The 20838-nt window shown below is 35.7% G+C and overlaps 1 protein-coding gene across 1 annotated transcript in view; it reads left to right on the plus strand.

The window, feature by feature from the left end:
- The window catches only part of Dcc (DCC netrin 1 receptor), a 992977-nt gene that overhangs the window by 494502 nt on the left and 477637 nt on the right, over nt 1–20838 (plus strand). The window contains exons 4-5 of the mRNA XM_042675181.1: nt 5304–5454; nt 6728–6864. Coding sequence (XP_042531115.1) covers nt 5304–5454; nt 6728–6864 — 288 coding nt within the window. The remainder of the gene's footprint in view (nt 1–5303; nt 5455–6727; nt 6865–20838) is intronic.

Below are 20838 nucleotides of genomic sequence, written 5' to 3' on the forward strand. Positions count from 1 at the left end.
GAAGGAGAAAAAATAAAGCAGATGTCAACTTGAGTATTATATTTGTAGATGGTTAAAATCATTCTAGTAGAACCAAAATGGAAACTAAAATCAAAGTAAAGTAACAACTCACACAATTACTAGGAACTTCAAATTATGGGGATGAATTGGTTTATTTTTTTAATACAGAATCACAAGTTAACATAAAACACTATATCTTAAGATAGTGACACTGTATAAACATTTATAATTCTGGACAATCTTAACCATTTTTTCTGAGTAGTTTTCTGTTTCATGTGTGTATTTGGTTGAGGTAGAAAGTTCATGATTTCCTTATTCAGGTATCTGGGGTTGAAATAGGCTGTGGCTGAGGAATTCAGTTCTCCTCCATGGGCTTAGTCATTGTCTTATTGGCCACAGTAACACGGAAGTCTCAGAGAGCAAAGGCTGGAGCTGGAGATCTCTCCACTTTTTGGTTCTTAAACTGTACACCATTAAAATCACCCATATCCCAGACTAAAGCAAGACACTGGGCCATGCTAGACATTTGAAGTAGAGGGAAATAGACACTGCTGGATTTCAGGAACCTCACATAAGTCATATTCCTCTTTAATCTTCCTTGGCAGTGTGTATCCTATGAACTATTTACCATTAAAGGAAATTTCTATTCTTTCCCTCCCCCCGGGGGGGAAAGAATAGAGACTTTCCCTAAAACTAGAATTTATTAAATGAACCATGAGAAGCATCTTTTTGGAAATGGAAATGTATTTCTTTGTCAAAATGATAACATTTTTCCATACATATATTCAGAGTGACAACTCCAATGCCTCTGTAATCAAAAGGAGCCATATCAGAATTTGGCTAACCTGGAATATATGATTTGATCAAGAATGTAGGTAATATCAGGACATTCTTTTGTGATGACATAAAGCTAGTGATATCAAGACTAATGATATGTTAAAGTAAAGCTAAAAAACTCTCAGGTAGGTTTGAAACAACCTATTCTAAAGTTATAGGGAAAGAAATGCATAACAGTGAACATACAACTGAGGAAGACTTAAAATTCTGAGGAGGGATACTACCTGTCTTAAGTACTTAAAATACAGTTACAATAGTCAAGAAAGTGTCGTCTTGGTAATACATTCATGTGTGTGTGTGTGTGTGTGTGTATGAAGAGAGAGAGAGAAAGGGTATATTTATATCTCCATAGTTATATTGACTCATTTATATACCTATATTAATATATATCTATATGGATGTATGTATACATATGGATGTATATATGAAAATATGTTAATCAAATAAAACATAGTTCTCTGAACATATTCACCAAATACAGTTATATGAAGGCTCCAACATTCAGGCAACAGAAAGGATAATCTTTTTTTCCAGCAAATATCTGATCAAGAACTCATATCCAAAATGTATAGTGAATCTTGGAAACTCAATATTAAGGAAACGCCAAGTTACCTACAAAGGCAAGAAACTAGTAATAACAGTAGAACTCTGTCAAACTTGAAAGCCAAGAAGACATGTCCTGATGTATTTAGAGGCTGACAGGAAACAACTGCCAACTTAGATTACCCTGCCAGCAAAGTTATCATTCATAGCAGAAGAGAAATAAAACTTTACTAGACAAACACAAATCATTGCAATTCATAACCACTCAACCAGCACTACACAAGATACTCAAAGGCATCCTTCCCACAGAAGAGGCAAAAATAAGGGAGACAATAAGTATCACTAGATGAGTACAAAAACAAATGGAAAATAGGAAAGAATCAAACACTACAAACAATACAATGGCAGGAATATTTATAATACCTTTTGACATTAATACTGAATGTTAATGGTCTCAATTTGCCCACCAAAGCTTCAGATTGATGAGCTGATTAGAAAGCATGATATAAACATCCATTGTAGACAAAAATACTTAACCATTTTGTTTGTTGTCTATAAAAACAAACATTAATTTAGGTTGATATGTTAGAAAAATCAAATGAACATAATCGAAGTACTAGTGACAAAATAGACCTGTAGTAAAAAAAAATATGCAGAAGAGACAGGAAGGTCACTTCATATTAATAAGATAAAAATACAAAAGGGGACATAATAATTCTTCAAATATTTGTAGACAGCAAATTTCTATGTAATCACTTTATTAAATGAACATTATTAGAATTAAACAACATAGACCCCCAACAAAAATCATATTGAGCAACTTCTATATCCCACTCTTAACTGTATATGGATAATTCAGAAAAAAAAATGAACAAAAACACTAAATGTTCAAATAGTTTTGAAGGACATCAACAGAGTGTCTTATCTAGGAGCTTCAATACATACACTCTTCTCAGCACCCCATGGAACATTCTTGGAAATCGTTCATATTTTAGGATTTAGGACATAAGGCTCATGTTAGCAAGCCTTAGCTATTATTTCAAAAATGAAATAACTCCCCATATTCAATAAGACCATAATAGAATAAATCTAGAATTGGAACTCAAAAGTCACAGAAATTATTTAAACACATAAAAACTGAACAACATATTCTTAAATGACTAGTGGATCACTGAAGAAATGAGAGAAGAAATCCAAAGGTTTATAAAATCTTGTAAAGAACAGGGAATCCCCTCCAGAATCTTTGGTATTCCCCAAAGCAAGTTCCAAGAGGAAATTTTATTTATTACTTATTCATTTTTATAGTTATTTTTAATTATATTGTCACGGTGATGTACAGAGCATTGCAGTTACTTGTGTAAGGTAGTGAGTACATTTCTTATCAAACTTGACACCTCGTTCCTCTATTTTCTCCCACTTTCTCCCCCACAAACCTCCTGTCATGTTGTACAGTTCAATGCTGTTGCACTGGTTCACTCTTTGTCCTTTGTCTCACCGTTTTGTTGTTCCCCTTCCCTTCCCTAATTCAGATAAATGTGTATTACAATACCCAGGGTACCAAAATCAGATACAGTGACAACCAGATATACTCTGGTTTCTCTTTAAACCATATAAATTTTTCACCTTTTTTACCAAAGAAAAATTTACTGCATAAGGCATACTTTTGTTTGTGGTGATATGACTTCTGGGAAGAGAATGCTAGAAGTAGTGAAAAGGTCAATGGTTGCTTGAGGTTTAAAGTACAGATAATAACTATAAAACATAGGAATAAGTGAGCTAAGGAGATTTTTAGGGGAGTGAAACTTATGTATAGAATACCATGGTAGATATATGACATAGTCTTTGTCAAAACTTTACTGTAAACTACCAATTTTTGTCAGCAATAGAATGTCAATATGGTTTACTATAATACTTGAATCATACTAATGGAAGACAATAATTAGAGAAAATGAATGACAGGAGAAAGAAACTTGATGATCTGATATGTAGAAACGTTCTACTAGTTTTGGTAAATGAGAAATTTAAAACGAACCATTTTGTGTGATTTTGTTTTGTGATAAACTTTAGCATAATAGTTTCAGTTGAAATGTTGAATCATCTATGGGCAAATATTTTACCTCTGCGTGGTCCCAGGTAAATGTTATATATCTAGAAGAATAACTTAAGTAGACTTACTTGATGTTTCCTGGAGATGATATGATAGAACATTATGAAATATATGTAATGAAAATATTCCTCCTGAGTAGCAGATGGTGAACATAATGTGTCAGGATGAATAGCCTCTGTGTCGAGACAAGCCCTTTGTAAATGCACATTGTATATAAGAGCTTGTCTATTTCAGAAAAAAAAAATTGCCAGCCATACTCTCTTTAGAAACACATTTGTTTAAATTTGAAAAGGAAAACCAAAACATACGACTAGCAACTTTCAAAAGTTTGGAGGCAGTTTTCTACAATGTTGGTTTCATAAGGATAACACATTTGGAAAATACTTTCAATATTTTCATTGTGAAGAGAAGTTATTTAGGTGGCTGGAACAACAAGAAACAGATGTGGAAATCACAAGAAAGTGTGAGTTTTATTTCTCCACACAGAGAGTATTTTATATGCCAGTTAACTCTCAGCTATCCATTACTGTTCTTTCTTACCTATGAAAACCTGTATGGAGTTGGTCCTAGATGAAGAAAATTAAAGATAGTGTTAAAATGTATCCTGCTGTTCTCTCTCATACCACTTCCTATTTAAGCACCAAGAGCCTTTGTTATGGAACAATTATATCTCCTCTCCTTTGTGATATTCTTTCTATCTCAATCCTAGATTTTAGGATTTCATTACCTCATTTTCTTTGTGTGGACATTTTACTTTGACTCTGCAGCATGACAGATTATAGGCTGATCCTGCTTAATGCATCAAGTTGAAAATAGTCTTAATTAAACATTCCTAGAATGCTGTGGATTTTGAAGGGGATGAACAAATAAGAGCATTTTATGTTAAATAAATAGACGATGAGTCATGAAAATTTAGTCAGTAGGTCAGAGGGTATATTAAGGGAAGGCTATCTTGATGGGTCTGGCTACTGTACAAGCTCCACTGTGAATGGAGCTTACATAGTAGAGGAAAGGTATACTGTATACTCTAAGGAAGATTTCCTCAGTGTGGAACTCAGAGTTTTATTTTTCTTATTCTATCTGATATAAAACAAGGAGTTTGTATCAAATAAGTTCTTAGGTTATATGGACGCTGCTTCAATTACCTGTCAGTAAGGGTGAATAATGCTATATGGGTGGCACAAATACATTTTGGAGATGAAATAGAAGTAAACACAATATTTCATTCACCCAGAGTTTCAGCTCTAGGGACAAGCTCACTCTCTAGAAAAGTTTTAAATTGTAAACATTAAGGAAAGGCTTAGAGGTAGCCCGACGGATTGCTACAAAGCCTACAAGCAAATTTCTGATATACAAAGTGCAAATGCCTTTATGAAGAAAGAAAATATGGTTTCAAAACCCATGTTGGAATCCTCTGTTCTGTGTGCTATTTAACATAATTTGAATGTTAGTTTATCTTATACACCAACTCACAGACACAGCACACAAAGCTGAAGATGCTGGAGGATATTTTAGTGACCAAATAACTGAACTTGTCAAATATTTTGGGTGATAATATTTAGAAAGCTTGTTGTTCATGTTGTTTGGGTCCTCAGTGGTGACAAGCAAACAAAACCTGTGACTAAAAATGAGTGGCTTAGGAATTATGAGTCACTTCTGATGATCTCATCCTAGTATCTATAATGGAAAAAGTCCTCTAGGAGTTTACATACAAATTTCACTGCTATCATGCCAGATTTGTTCTCTTCATATAAGCTATATAATTTACCTTTGCAGTTTTTCATGAAATATGGGATCCTGTGTTTTCTTTCCATAGATCCAGGACTACATAGACAGCTGTATTTTCTGCAAAGACCATCCAATGTCGTAGCCGTTGAAGGAAAAGATGCTGTCCTGGAGTGCTGTGTTTCTGGATATCCTCCACCAAGTTTTACCTGGTTACGAGGCGAGGAAGTGGTCCAACTCAGGTATGACACCTTCTGTCCTTTAGTGAAGTCTATGTCGTTATCCACATTGACATAAGCATCTAAAATGCTAGCTTTCTCATCACAACTAGAATTCCTTGCACTTCTTGGAATGACAGTAAGAAAGGCATTTACCCCCTGAGATGAGAGGGTAGAGAAAAAAGCCAGTGTTTATGGGTCTTTTCTGAATGAGTACTGAGAAGGCTAGGGTGGTCCTCGAAGTCGATTTTAAGTAACTTTGTCACACACACGCACATAGACAATTATGTGAGGCATAATTGGCATGGTAATCATTTAATAATTAATCAGTACATACATCCCTTACATTATATATACATATATATAATATCAATTGCCCACCATAAGTCTGTGAAATGTCCTTCTTTAATTAATTAGAAAAAATGGGATGAGAAGAGAAACTAGAATTTCCTTAGTTCAATAAATAACATGTCTTTATAAACCTGAGTGATTATTTTAGCTCTAATTGTGTCTCTGTCTATCTGAGTTATAACAAATACTTAAGGTAAGATTCAGGACCAAGACTGGCCTTGAATCATGTGAGCATTCATAATAAGGCAGAGTTAGAAAGTAGGCCTAAAATAGAATGGAATACTTAGTTTAAAACATTTTTTGATTAAATGGAACTCACTTAAGAAATTAACTTTATCGATCTGGAGGAATGCTGTACTTCTTTTTAATGCATTTGTTTTCTAAGATGAGATACATTGACAGAACATAAATTCACCTTTAAATTTTACCCAATTTAAGTATGTACTTAGCCAGCAACAATACATGGTTATACATTCACAATGTTTTTAAAATCATAAAAAAATGTACAAGAAAAGTAGTCACAATCTTAGAATGTCATATTGTTCTCCACATGTTCTTGGAGCTCTTGATTCAGCTGAAATGTTACATTATTCAAGATCACCAAACTGGATGTCAGGGACATGGCTTTCACTTCCACTCTGAGAAACCACATTTCAGGCATGAATTAGATGTAATTATCTGCCAGTTTCTTTTCCATTCTAAGTTAGTTCCAAGTTTTATCTACTGCATCTCCTAGATTGCCAGCACACACAGCTTCCCAGTGAGAGCAGTTTACCTTGAATTAAGTTTAGTTCAAGAAGAGACTTGCTATAAAGCCTTTCTAATGTAGAATTTCTTTGTTACTTTCAAGTCAAGCTTTGGTAACATCCACTTATATTTCTGAGTATTTGTACTGTACACCTATATGTTAACTCACTGCTTCATTTAGATGTGCTGTGTCTTATAGGTCTAAAAAGTATTCTTTATTGGGTGGAAGCAATTTACTCATCTCCAATGTGACAGATGATGACAGTGGAGCGTACACCTGTGTCGTCACCTATAAGAATGAGAATATCAGTGCCTCCGCTGAGCTTTCCGTCTTGGGTAAGTGAGATCAGTTTACAGTGTACCCTTCAAGATACAATACCATGACTTTTTAAATGCATAAACAGATCACCGTGTGAGTTTATGAAGTCCCAGAATTCCTCACACACCCTGGCTCTACTCTGATTCATTTCACGGGAGTTAAATACAGTTTTTGAGAACTTGCTGGTCGATTGAAATTGAGATATAACACTCCCTAGTGTAATTACTCTAGTGATAAAACTATAATGAACCACAAGTTATTAATTGAAAGATATGTTGAATAACACTAAAGAGTTCCAAAATACCATATCTGGGAAAAATTAATTAATGAGAGTAAGAGAGTTACACAACATTTACATCAGTAGAAAAGCAGATGTTATTTGAGATGACAGGATCTCTGACATTAATTGCAGGGTGCTATGGGGCTGGGAATGTGGCTTAATGGCAGAGTGCTTGCCTAGCATGCATGAAGCCCTGGGTTTGATTCCTCAGTACCACATAAACAGAAAAAGCTGGAAGTGGTGCTGTGGCTCAAGTAGTAGAGTGCTAGCCTTGGGCAAAAAAAAAAAAGAAAGTAATTCAAGGTGTTGGCAAGATTCATTTATTATTATAGAACTACAACTTAGGATATATATATATGTATATACATATATATATATATATAGAGAGAGAGAGAGAGAGAGAGAAATGGAAATCTCTGAAAGCAAGGATATAATTGTAAGAAATTTAAGGTGCCTGAATCTGCTAATATTAAGTAGAAGTCAGTTATCCAATTTTATACATACAAATGAATAATTATTGTATATCTTAAGTATTCAAAGAAATAATACTTTATCATGCATTACAGAGTTCTATATGCAGTTTGCTTTGAAACAGGTAGTTTAGAGGTAATAACATTTGGGTTTTTTTGGATTTTGTTTTTGTTTTTTGTGAACAGTCACAAAAAATTGCTTACTAATCTTTGGAGTTTTTTTCCCTCTCTTGGCTATTGTAGAGAATCTAGAAAAAAATCATAGTCTACTTCACTAGTATTCCTTAGAAATGAAAACATATCCTGTGCTACTTATTCTACTAAACTATCTGTGAATGCTGTTATGCTATCCTTTTTATATTAAAGTTTATATTAAAGTACTTCCATCTTTGGGCTGGATAAGATGTAGATGATGGATTAGGCAACAGATTTGCTTATTCTTTCATTAAACCAGAGTTATTCAATTAGCACTGAGCAAGACTTTAATTAATTAAAGAGGTAACACTATTCTAAATACAATATAAGCTGCCTTTAACATACCAACAATTTACCAACATAATCAAATTCTGTATTTTAATGTATCAAAGAATTTAGAAAACTTTCAAATTTATAATTTCAGAGTACAACAATACAGAATGCTACAACAGAAATGACTATCTAGTATGTATTACTGATCTTATTTTTGCTGTTTTCTTCCTAGTTATTTTAGATATGAATGTGTGTGTTTTTTTTTTGTTTTTGTTTTTGTTTTTGTCAGTTGTAGAGCTTGAACTCAGGGCCAGGGCACTGTCCATGAGCATTTTTGCTTGAGGCTAGAACTCTACCAACTTGAGCCACAGATCCACTTCTGGTTTTCTGGTGGTTAATTGTAGACAAAAATCTCATGGACTTTCCTGCCCAGGTTGAGTTTGAACTGTTATCCTTAGATCTCAGCCTCTGGAGTAGCAAGGATTACAGATGTGAGTCTTGGAGATGGAGTCTTACGGACTCTTCTGTCTCAGGGTGGCTTTAAACTGAGCTCCGCTAGATCTCAAACTCCAGAGGAGCTTTGTTTGCAAGTTGCTGGCACTCAGCATATTATATTTTAAATTTTTGTCAATTCAACTTTTCAAAATATGTAAAAAGAATATGTATGTATATATCTGAATATACTCTTATATGAAGCCTTACATGAAGACTCATAAAGAAAGAACATTTATTCTTTGTAAGTAAAAGTATCACACTTTAAACAAATAATAAAAAGTTCTATATAGTAAGTACATGAATCAGTAAAAGTAACATGCTATTATTATCATATATTATGTACTATGCACAATTGTACTGGATTTGTGTGTGTGTGTGTGTGTGTGTGTGTGTGTGTGTGTGTGTGTGTGTGTGTTTGAGTGTGAAGGTCCTGGAGCTTGAACTCAGAGCTTGGGTGCTGTCTCTGAAGATTTTTTGCTAAAGGTTATGCTCTAGCCCTTGAGCTACAGCTGCACTTCTGGCTTTTTTTGGTAGTCAGTTGGTAATAAGTCTCATGAACTTTCCCTACTCAGGATGGCTTTGAACCATGATCCTCTCAATTCTCAGCCTCCTGGGTAGCTGGGATTTCAGGCATGTTTGACTGATAGTAGACTTTTATACAACTGAAGTACTGGAGTAGGTTTATTTAATAGCACAAACATGTAAGTCCGGTGTGCACCCTCTCTTCCCATCAGACACTTACCTATCATCTGTTCCTACAGATTGCCCCGCGTTGTATACCTCATATAAATGAGGTCATAGGACATATGCCCTTTTGTGGCTGTTTTTATCATAAAGTTTTCAAGGTTCATCATGCTTGTAGCATGTATCAATGCTTTATACATTCTTAGGTCTCACTAGTATTTTATCACATACATATACCATATTTTCATTATCCACTCATCAGTTAATGGGAATTTGAATTATCTTCTTCACCTTTTAGCCATAATGAATGACATACATATTTGTGTGCAAATTAGTGTATGAATATATCTTTTTGACTCTCTTTAGTCTATGCCTAGGAATTGGATTTCTTGGTCTAATAGTTCCTCTATTTTTAATGATTTGAGGAATTCTCTTTAAAAGTACCTGCATCATTCTATACTCTTAACACTAGTGTATGAGTATTGCTAAATTCTCTGCCTCCTTGCCAACACTTTCTATTAGCTGACAAATGGCATTTAGTCCACTTCCTGGGTGTGAGATTATACCACCTCATGGTTTCAGTTTGCATTTCTCTAATGACTAATGACATCAAGTATCATGATACATTTGCTTGCTTGCCATTTACTTATCTTTCCTCAAGAAATGTCTGATATTCTGTGCTTACTTTTTAATAGTGTTGTCTTTCCATAATTGAGTTTAAATTTCTGTGGGCATTTGTGAGGTAGTGAAGCATGCTGCCTGCATTGGAGAAGGGTGAAGTGCCATGCTATGTTGGGAAAGCTAAGGGTGACATGGAGTGATTGACCCCCAGGTGAAAGTGGTGTTGATGTGAAGACTGTTTTGCCAGGCTTTGGCATGCTCTTGAACTGATGATACCCAATTGTGAACACATCCTGACTGGATCATTCCATTTGATGTTGCATTCACTCATTAGGTGCCATTTCCCTTCCCTGTGCTTCTGTACTTCCTTGCTAATTCCAGTATCAACAAAATAGTCATTGTAATCCAGATAACCCAAATTGATTCCTTTTATGTATCTTTGAGTAGTTATAAAATCTGCTTCCATTCATCATATGCTTATCAGTGCCCTGCATCTTGATCATGCCATCCCTTCTACCATTCTTTCTACGTAGATCCCATCCCCACCTATCTCTTCATTTTCCCATATATACATTGACTACTATAACTGCATACACTCACCCTTTGTCTCTTCATTTGTCTTCCTCCTTCTGCTTAACCTCAACCCCCCTGACAAAACATATTTTGTCTTCTCAGTGTTGTTTTTGTGGTTAGTTGCTCAAAAGAGTCACACCAATTGGGGTCTCATTAAGCATCAGGCATATTTATTTCCCTAAAAATATACTCTATTACATGTTATGGATTAAATAATTAATAAATATGCTTTGTTAATTCTTTTCATAATTGAATTTGAATTTTCCTACTAAATGAGGTAAGCTATTCAATAGCCTGGTTAATTTTGTGTCCTAAAATCCTGCATGAGAGCCTTATGGTAGAAGCCTTATGGCATTAGTAAGTTGGACCTGTAGGTTATCTTTTTAAGCTTTTTATTGTAAAGGTGGTTTACAGAGGGGTTACCGTTACACAGGTCAAGTAATGTGTACATTACCTCTTCCCTTTGAAAACTAACCTTACAAAAGATATGTCAAGAGAGTTTTCTGGCCAGAAGGGGCCTTTCATGAGAACCCAGTCTCAGGTATCTTGAGCTTAGATTCCCAGCTTCCAGAATGGTGACAAGCAAATTTTGGTGTTGTTTTGTGACTACTCATTCAATTATAGTTTATATTTTGTTATCACCGAACAGATAGAGTAAGCTACTATTCTTTGACAAAGAAGAACCATGTACACAATCCTAAGATCTAGAGCCTTCTTACATCCAGTCTATATTTGTGTTCATGGGTAAGCCATAACAACATTTTCTAAATTGCAGTTGGAATATTTTGGTAGTTACTCCTTGTGAAACCCATTCTGAGTAAAAATGTAAGTAAATTCAACAGTGTAATATGCAGTAGCTATGCTCAGGAATGATACCAAATTTGATATCTATATATTCTTGGGGGGGGATTGTGGGGCCTGAACTCTGGTGTGCTGAGGAATCGAACCCAGGGCCTCAAGCATGCAAGGCAAACAACTCTACCAGTGAGCCACCTTCCCAGCCCGATCTATATATTCTTGATTACCAAGATTATCTTATGATTATATATTCCTAAGAAAAAATAAAAATCCAGATAAGGCAACACAAAACAAAACATTTTATGATTATTCGAGTTTGCATATGTAATTTATGTGACTAGTGTCCCAGTAAGCATAGACTGGCATAAAGAAGCAAGCCTATTGGTGTTTTTTTTTATAGTGCAGCCATCAGCATTAAGATCATGGTTTCATATTCACTGTATTGTTATATCCAGAAGAGTTCAGCCTTCAAATTATAAGTCAAACCTTTCCACTTGGTTTTTATTCTAACTTGCCTCACCCAAATTCCTACTTTATCGTTGACCCATACCAGTCCTATAGCCTCTTAATGTATGTCTTCTAGCTTTGCTTTTCTACATCCCACTCATCCAGAATAATCTTGTGAAAAGGTTTATCAGAACATGGATCTTTTGTTTTAGAAATTAATATTTTGAGGGCCTCATCTTTTATAAAGACTGAACTAAAATCTTACCACATCTAACAAACCACAATGTGTGTGTGTGTGTGTGTGTGTGTGTGTGTGTGCGCGCGCGCGCACATGTGTGTGCACGCGCGCACATGTGTGCCAGTGCTAGGCTTGAAATCAGGGACTGGGCACTATCGTTAGGCTTTTGTGCTCAAGGCTAGTGCTTTAACACTTGGCCACAGCTCCACTTCCTGCTTTTTTTATTTGGTCATGGGGCTTGACCTCTGGGCCTGGGTGCTGTCCCTCAACTCTTCAGCTCAAGTCTAGAGCTCTACTACTTGAGCCACAGTGCCACTTCTGGTTTTCTGGTGGTTAATTGGAGATAAGAGTCTCACAGACTTTTCTCAGCCTCCTAAGTAGCTAGGATTATAGGCATGAGCCACTGGTACCTGGCCACTTCCTGCTTTTGTGTAGTTAATTGAAAATGAGTCTCATAGACTTTCCTGCCCAAGCTGGCTTCAAACAATGATTGTCAGATCTCAGCCTCCTTAGAAGCTAGGATCTCAGTTATGAGCCACTGATGCACAGCCTTACTATCATATTAGTAAAGCTGTGTGAGTTGGAAAAATAATAGCAGATACTTTCTGCTGTGCATATTACCAGGTGATATACCTAGGGAAACAGAATCCAACCTATACTGACAAAATGAACACTCATTTCTTATTTCTAGAACAAAACCATATCATAATCTATGTCACCCATCCTTTGAAGATAATCTAGTGTGCTAGTGTAGAAAGAGAATTCAACAAGCGAACCAAATGTCAGAAGTCACCATGAGAAAGTTAAACAAATAGAATTACATGCCTTTTCAAACATTTGAACAGAGCTAATAATGTTTTTGTTCTTGGAATAGAGTTCAAAGTTCTCTTCCGTATGTTCTGGTACAACCATAAAACAGAATGGACTAGAAGGTTAATACAAATTGTCAAAGGAATAGAATAGACCAGATGAGCAGTTTTCAGTAATAAAAGAATGGGTAAGAAGGAATACAGTCAAATTCATGTCCATGAAGGATATAAGTAAGTGAAACATGAGCTTGTTCAACAAAGTCAAGAATATGATACCCATGAGAATTCCCCTGAAGCTTGAAGGAAATTTTAGGACAAAGAAAGAAGGGGTAGGATTTATTTTATATGTGTCTGGTAGTATATTTAGTGCTTTTGTTTTGCACAAGACATACACAAGCTGCAGAGATAATTGGGAACTTTAAGGACTATTTCTTTATGGAAGATGAGATTCAAAATGGATTATAAAAGGGAAATAATAGATTATTTTGGATCTTTTATGATAAAGATATTCATGAAAGTATCCAAACTTATACTTCATGAAATATAAAGTCCAAGAATCAATTACTGATGTAGTGTATTATACAATCTTTAGATAATCTTTAACACTAACATACACCGTCATATGCATATATGTAAAAATGTATTTATATATGCACGTTTATGCATATGCATGTATATTTCTATGATGGTTGGTTTATTTAAAATAAAAGATTTGTCATTATGAAAGCAATTGTAGCAGTAAGTGTAGGTCAAATTTTAAAGAATATAAAAGTAAACAAAAAAGTTCACAGCACCACTTCCAGATTTTTTTTTTCTTTTTTGCTTATATGGTACTGAGGAATTGAACCCAGGGCCTCATGCATGCAAGGCAAGCACTCTACCACTGAGCTACCTTCCCAGCCCCCAACAATGTATTTTTGTCATGAAAATAATCAAATATTTAAAAACATTAAGGGTTAGCTTTGAGAACCGGTACTACTGGTACTGACTACCTATTTATTAATGTGTCTAGACACATTAATAAATAATTAATAAACATTTAAGTTACATGTTAGATTTAAAACACTTGCTATAATGGTTTGTATGGGATATACCTTCAGATTGTTTTTATTTTCATTTATTTCTCTATCTTATTTTTCTGGCTTTCAATTTAATACTACTCAGTGTTTACTTTGTTTTGTATTCAGTGTATAGGTATTTTGGTGGGATTTACCTTTAGCAGTAACTAAGCAGACTGGTACTATTACCAATTTATACCTTTACATTGATATAAATGACTACTTACATCTACACACCCAAAATATCAAAGAAAAAAAGGGAAAGAATGAACATTACTCTTTTTTCTTTCTTTGAATATATTTCATTATTGTTATTGCTTCAAAATATTACTTGTTTAGTATTGATAGTACAGAGCCAGGCCTGGGTGATTCAGGTTTGTCATAATGGGTATTTGAAAGACTGAGATTGGCTCAGTCTTGAGATGGCTACATTCAAAGCTGGCCCAGGCATATATATGAAAGCCCCTCTTAACCAGTATCTGGACACAGGAGTACAAGTCTGCCATTGTCATAAGACATTCCTGACCTCATTTCTGGTTGAAGCTTCAGTGCAGTGACAACTTACAGAGGACAAGGTCTAACCGCAGCTTTATAGGTGGGGGAGAAAAAGGACTTGGTAATTGACATGTTGGAGATTAAAATCCTAGTGTCTGTGATTGTTCATAAGTTTTGGTCCTTAAATCCAACCTGGAGCACGGAATGGTTTGAGAGAGTTGAATTATGGGCAAAATCATCACATTAGGCATTAGGATGGCCTGAGTTTGAGTCTTGATTCATTCATCTTCTACATCTATGACTGAGGTGATATGATACCTGAGCTCTTGGGTTTAGCTTCTTACCTTACGTGCTAACATGTACCGGGTGAGGAGAGCAGGGATATATGTATTGTGTTCATCGGTAGGATAAGACTGAACATAGCAGTAGGCCTGACCCACAGGGATTTCAATATGGTGGGGCAGTAAGTCAATGGCTATGAATCCTGAGTCAAGCATCTATTAGCTACACAATCAGGCCACGCAACTCCAACAAGAGCTACGAGGCAAGAACACATTTTACTGATCACCTACTTGATCTTCTAGGTATGGGACACAATTGGCTTCTTTCTTGTCTGGATGAAGTTAAATTTCCATCTCCCTATGTATTGTTCAGAAATCATGTTGTCTTCATGTTAATGCAGGTGATGATTTATATTTACTTCTCTCCTCAGGAGGGAACTACAAGTACTGCTTGGTAGAAGAAAGTTATCACTGGAATATTTTTAAGAGAAATCTCTTAGAAATCTGAATTCTTTGTACTATTTTAGTTAAAAATAATTGTTAATGACTTTAGTCTCTCTGGCTGTGTGTATCACAAGCTCATCCATGATCCTTCTGTCTGCTCCATGCTATATGGTTAGGTCTAACTAATCTTTGCTTTTAATAAACCAACTCACTGTGTTTAACACCAGAGTTTCAATTCATTGAAAACTTAATCTAATTTGATGAAAGAAGTTTAAACAAGCTTAGACAAGTATATTCAGGTTCTATCATTTTTACCCAGAGGTGTTTATAACTGATCAATGTGGATTTGTAACAACACATAAAAATAAGGGTTTTAGTGAGTTACAGATGTTGCTTCAGCAAGAACTAGTTCTCCTTCTTAGCTATGGCTTGCCTTAATGTGGACAACCAGCTTTCATCTTAAATGCCTAAGGTTTTATTCAAAAGCATTCCTTGTGGCTAATTCCTACATTGCCAGTGAGTGACAAGCTACTAATCTTTAACATTCAGTTGAGAATGTATAGCTGTTGAAGAATTGGGTGGCTTGCAGTGGTAGGTCAGAAATAAGAATATTATTTCTAATATACCAGACCATAACTTTTTATTGCCCTAAGCTGGCTACCTAAGCTGGTTTCCAAAGGTAAATTTATTTTACTTTATATATTCTTGGAAAATAAATTGATATTTGCAAAGCAGCATGTAGGCTCCTAAGGGAAAATATCATTCTACCCTATAGATAATGGAGTAGTCTGAATATTTTAATTAATATTTTATTACCTTCTAAACATATTTCTGATACTATTTCTGATACTATTATGTTGTCAATGATTTGAACAATACCATTATATCTTGTGCAAAGAATGTAAATAATAAGGTAGAAATATGCAGATCCTCCTTTTCATGATACAATGAAGATATCTAAATATAAAATTTTTCTGTGGAATATTATTCAATTAGGCCCAGTTACAGTATGGGACAGTATTAGGACATATAAATTTATTTGGAATGTACATATGGAGGAATGTAGGAGTTATTTTGGGGAAGCTTCTTTGATCCTGTATTGAGGCTAAAGCAGGTCAATCTATATATTATGGCCAAGTTATTTTGCTTATTTCTGTCTAAACCTGGCAAATATTTGCATATACTATCATCTTTCATAGTCCAAGTGGGCTATACCTTTATTCTCTTTTTCTATACCTGAAATAGTTTCTGTTCTTATTTTCCTTACTTTCTGGAATACGTCTGTCAATTATTTTATGGTGTAGAGAATGTAATTACTAAAAAGCACTTTAAGCAGCTGAACAGTATTTACAACAAGTATAAATGCTCCTGCTTAATAATGTCCTACTCACATTGTGAGGGGCCCATGTTTCTATGATTATTCCATCTTTACCAGTTATCCTTAGAAGTTAAATCATCAGGAAGAGGCTCACGCTGTGTGTAAAGGAAAAAGACGCTAGTTCACAACTTGATTATAGAAACATGACTCTAAGATATAATCATTCAAGACTGCAAGAAATTCATTTTATATTTACGAAATTAGTTCATAGTTTCTCCTTTGCTTTTATCCCATGATTTTTGTAAGGACTACATAGAATGGCTATATGTAAGTGGCAGGTGAGAAGTCCATAGGATCTTAACAAAATCATTGTTTATAAACTGCCCTACACAGCTCAGACATTTCCTTTAATCTTTTTGGCTTTGGCTTTTGTAGTGCTTAGTTTCATTCTCATAAACTGAACCAACTTACTTTGTTCCACACTAATAACCATGTTCAATCAGCCCAAAGTAATCTGTCACTTATTTTGAGTCTCCTAATATTGCACTTACACTTCTTAGATTTCTCACACCATTCTGTGAGAATGTGTTTAGAAGTCCCAAATGCATAATTTAACATGACCCAACCCAGAAGGACAGACTAACAATTACTATTTTATTTTTTACTTTTTTCTTCTGGTGGTAGGCACTGAAGCTGGCATCTGATACATGCTCACTACACATTCTATCAGGGGGCTATGCCAGTAGCCCCCAACATTTTTTTTAATTTAAAAAAGATGTGCTTATCAAATATTCGTTGTTTTAAATGAATTAACAAACAGGTGGTTGAGTTACAGACATATTTCAATGTTGTCGTGAGCATGCTCTGTCTGTGATGACAGCATTTGCTAAAGTGCCCCATCCTCCTCCCTCCCCTGAACCACCTGGGATCTGAGAACACTTACTTGGGACATCAATGCACAGTACTGACTGACTGCTTCTTCTAGGCTTCCTGCCTCTGTGGCAGGGCCCACATTCTCAAACATCGTACATTGAATGATCCCCACAGAGTTCAACCTGTGTCTGCCAGTTCCATTTGCTAGTGGAGTCCTTTGGACCTTCAGAGCAGGATCCTCTCTCTACCCCACTGATCCATTCACATGTAGCACTGAAGGTGAGAGCGTGTCGCTTTGCCATTTGTATCACTGACTTTCAAAGCAGCTTAAACAAATGGTTCCAGCTGGAATTATTCCAAAGCACTGACTAGAGAACAGACAGAAAGCTTCCTGCCAGGCAGTTATATTTACTACACAAATTTGTCAGGTTAGCCAAACATTTCAGTGTGTTAGGAGCAGGAGTTTGGAGCTGATGGATCTAAAGGGCTCAAGCACTATGACAGAGACACAGGAGCAGAAGTCTGCCTCACAGTGTCTGCATGACTCCAGAAGGAACACTAAATACATGTTGCTTTTTAGTGGCATTACCACTCCCGCCACCCAGCTGTCTACTCTTCATCCTAGCTTTGCAATCAGGAGCTTCTCTGAGTGTGGGCAGGTTTAAGCTAACACACAATAGCAATGTTAGAAATCTTGAGGTGCCTACACAAGCTTAAATTACCCAGCAGAAATGTCATCATAAGCTGTGAGCCAAATCTTTGTACAGAGTGATCCTTGAAATCTCGTGCCAGCCTTCAACATCACCTCCATCTTACCTATACTCTGCTCATCTCCTCTGACAGTAATATGGAAAATTACTTGTTTCTGTCAGTCACTTTTCACAATCTACCCAAGCCAGAAGGCTGTGGGGACACCAGTGGCAGAAACCTGGAGAACATAGCTGATCAGTCATGAATACAGAGTGACCTTTGATGGGGTTGAAAAGTATTCTACTGTTAGTTTTTAGTTTCGACTATCTTTTAATGGGGAGACAGCTACATAGGTGGTGATTGTCATAACTAGTACCAAGTTTGTGTAATTAGTCATTTTACTATTTCTTATCATTTTATTCATCTAACTTCCTTTAGTCTACCAAAAATCTGAGTGGGGGAAAATTAAAGAAGTAAAACACATAAATCTGACAAGTAGAAGAAGATATAGGGACATATTTGAGAAAGATCTGAGAGCCTTCTGACTTATAAGACATTCATAGCTCAGTTCTCTTCAAAGGACTATTGTCACATTGCCATATAGTTGGTCACTCAGCAAGTAATAGCTAACAGCTACATGATTTTAGTTAATATAAAAACTATTAATGGTGCTGATGGAGTTGGACATTTTCTTTCTCAGTCTTCGGTAAGTATGTGATAGTTGAGTTATTATGTACAAAGAATTATATAAAATATTTTAATTTCAATTTCTCTAAGAAATGACCAAAGACTAGTTTGAATTGAGCTTGCTATTATGCTTAATTACCATTATAAATTAGTGTGCTTTGTTTTTATGTTGTTTGGACACCTTACTAAGGATCTAGTATGGATTATTCAGCCATTCATTCTGTATTTTCACATTAACTCTGTGTTGAGAAACCACTAGATGCCACTGGTATAGTTGATAACAATGTTACTGATGAAATAGACATTTATAAATAATTATAATATACTAACACAAAAGGTGGAGCAACTGTACATTTCTAAGGGAAATGATAACTTGAGATGATCATTCAAATAGTAGTTGGGATTTTTATCATCAGAGTGAAAGAGATGCAAGAGATCAATATTTTCCATAAATATTTATTGTTAAATCAGTATTTAAGTAACTATTTAAAGTAAATATCACTGAACCTAGTACTATGGAGCCTGAGGAAAGAGAACAGAGTTCAAGTACACTGTGGGCTGCATTATGAGTTTAAGACCAGCTTTGGCTATATAATGAAATCTTACTCCCCAAAACAAAACAAACGTTGTAATATGAACCTGATCATTGCATAACTGGCATTTGGTTGATGTCCCCTTTCCTTTCTAATATTTAAGAATATTCCATCAAGGCATTTCAATATTTGCTCTTTGTCTGTCTGCCTCTTTTTCCTTCTCCTCATTAAAAATATTTTTCTGGCATGTTAACTTTCAGAGGTACAAGCAATGAACCCCTGGCATTTCCTGTTGATGTAATTATCTTGCTGTCAGTAGTCTACTTTGGGGATGGGACTCTGGCTTTAGTTTTGGCATATCAGCAATGACATCATAAACTCGATACATGTAAAATGTTACTATTTACGTTTGAATAGTATAACTTGGAACTATGAACGCTGTGGAAGGGAAGCCCCAGGTAAGGACCAGTATCCATGTAATGCCCAGCTACTATAGCTCTTGGTAATTAAATCTGCACCCAGCTACTATAGCTCTTGGTAATTAAATCTGCACTTTAAAAAATAATGCCAATGTGTGTTTAAGCTACAAGTTGAGTTTGGATAGAGGAAGCAGGAAAGGCAACTAGGAAACCTTTCTTAAACTCTAGGAATCCTAGACTCAGGCATTGCCAAGGAAAGTGGAGCTATCAGAACATATCAGAGACAGAAGGAATGGGAAATACTGGCCATAGGGCTTTGAGTTGAAGGAGGAAATGGGCTAAAAGATTCACCTGCAGGGCAGAGGTGGTGAGGGCCCTAGATGGAGAATGTAGAAATAGAAGTGAAGGTGTGAGTGGACATGGTACGATTACCTGTAGATATACTTAGGTTAAGGGACCCACACACAATATTGAGGACAGACTTTCAAAAAATGTTTGAGGATGGAAAGAAGGCTCTAGAGGTTATCACATGAATAAATAACATTACCAAGAGGGATAGCTATTACTTTAAGCATTCAGAACTGGTATAGTGAAGATAAAATTCAGTAACAAGTTTTAAAGTAGTTTGGTTTTCTGCATTTAGTATGATAGCAAGAGGAGGTAAAAGGGTAAACTGAGTTGGTTGGCTGCTATCTTGAGTGCCTAGTTGGGTCATCCACAGAAAAATACTTCCTGTTAACCAAATCCCAAAAGAGGAAGAAAGATAACCTAAATGAACCCACTAGTTGTGTCCAGTTTGGTGGGTGAGTTATGATTGGATATTCAATGTAAGCATTTTAAACTTTTGAAAGCAGAAGGTAAATTTTAGTTTACAATTTTGGGAAGCATTACTTTTACATAAGCAGTAGAGTTATATTGAACATCAGTTTCCTTTCAAAAACCTATAAGAGAATATTGAGTGATGGGAATGTGGCTGGAAACACAGGTGAAGATTCTAAGTGCTTTCTGCAGCAGTGAATCTCCTCTGAAAGATTTTGTTGTTGTTGTTCATGGGGCCTGAACTCTGGGCCTAGTCTCTGTCCCTCAGCTCCTCAGCTCAAGGCTAGTGCTCTACCACTTGAGCCACAGCACCACTTCCAGTTTTCTGAGTGGTTTATTGGAGATAAGAGTCTCACAGCCTTTCCTGTTCAGGCTGGCTTTGAACCACAATCCTCAGATCTCAGCCTCCCGAGTAGCTAGGATTACAGGCGTGAGTCACCAGTGCCCAGCCCCTGAAAGATTTTATTTGGTCTGTGTATACATTCCTGAGC

This window comes from Dipodomys spectabilis, unplaced genomic scaffold (assembly GCF_019054845.1).
Source record: "Dipodomys spectabilis isolate Male_0828 unplaced genomic scaffold, ASM1905484v1 ptg000024l, whole genome shotgun sequence".
Classification (NCBI taxonomy): domain Eukaryota; kingdom Metazoa; phylum Chordata; class Mammalia; order Rodentia; family Heteromyidae; genus Dipodomys; species Dipodomys spectabilis.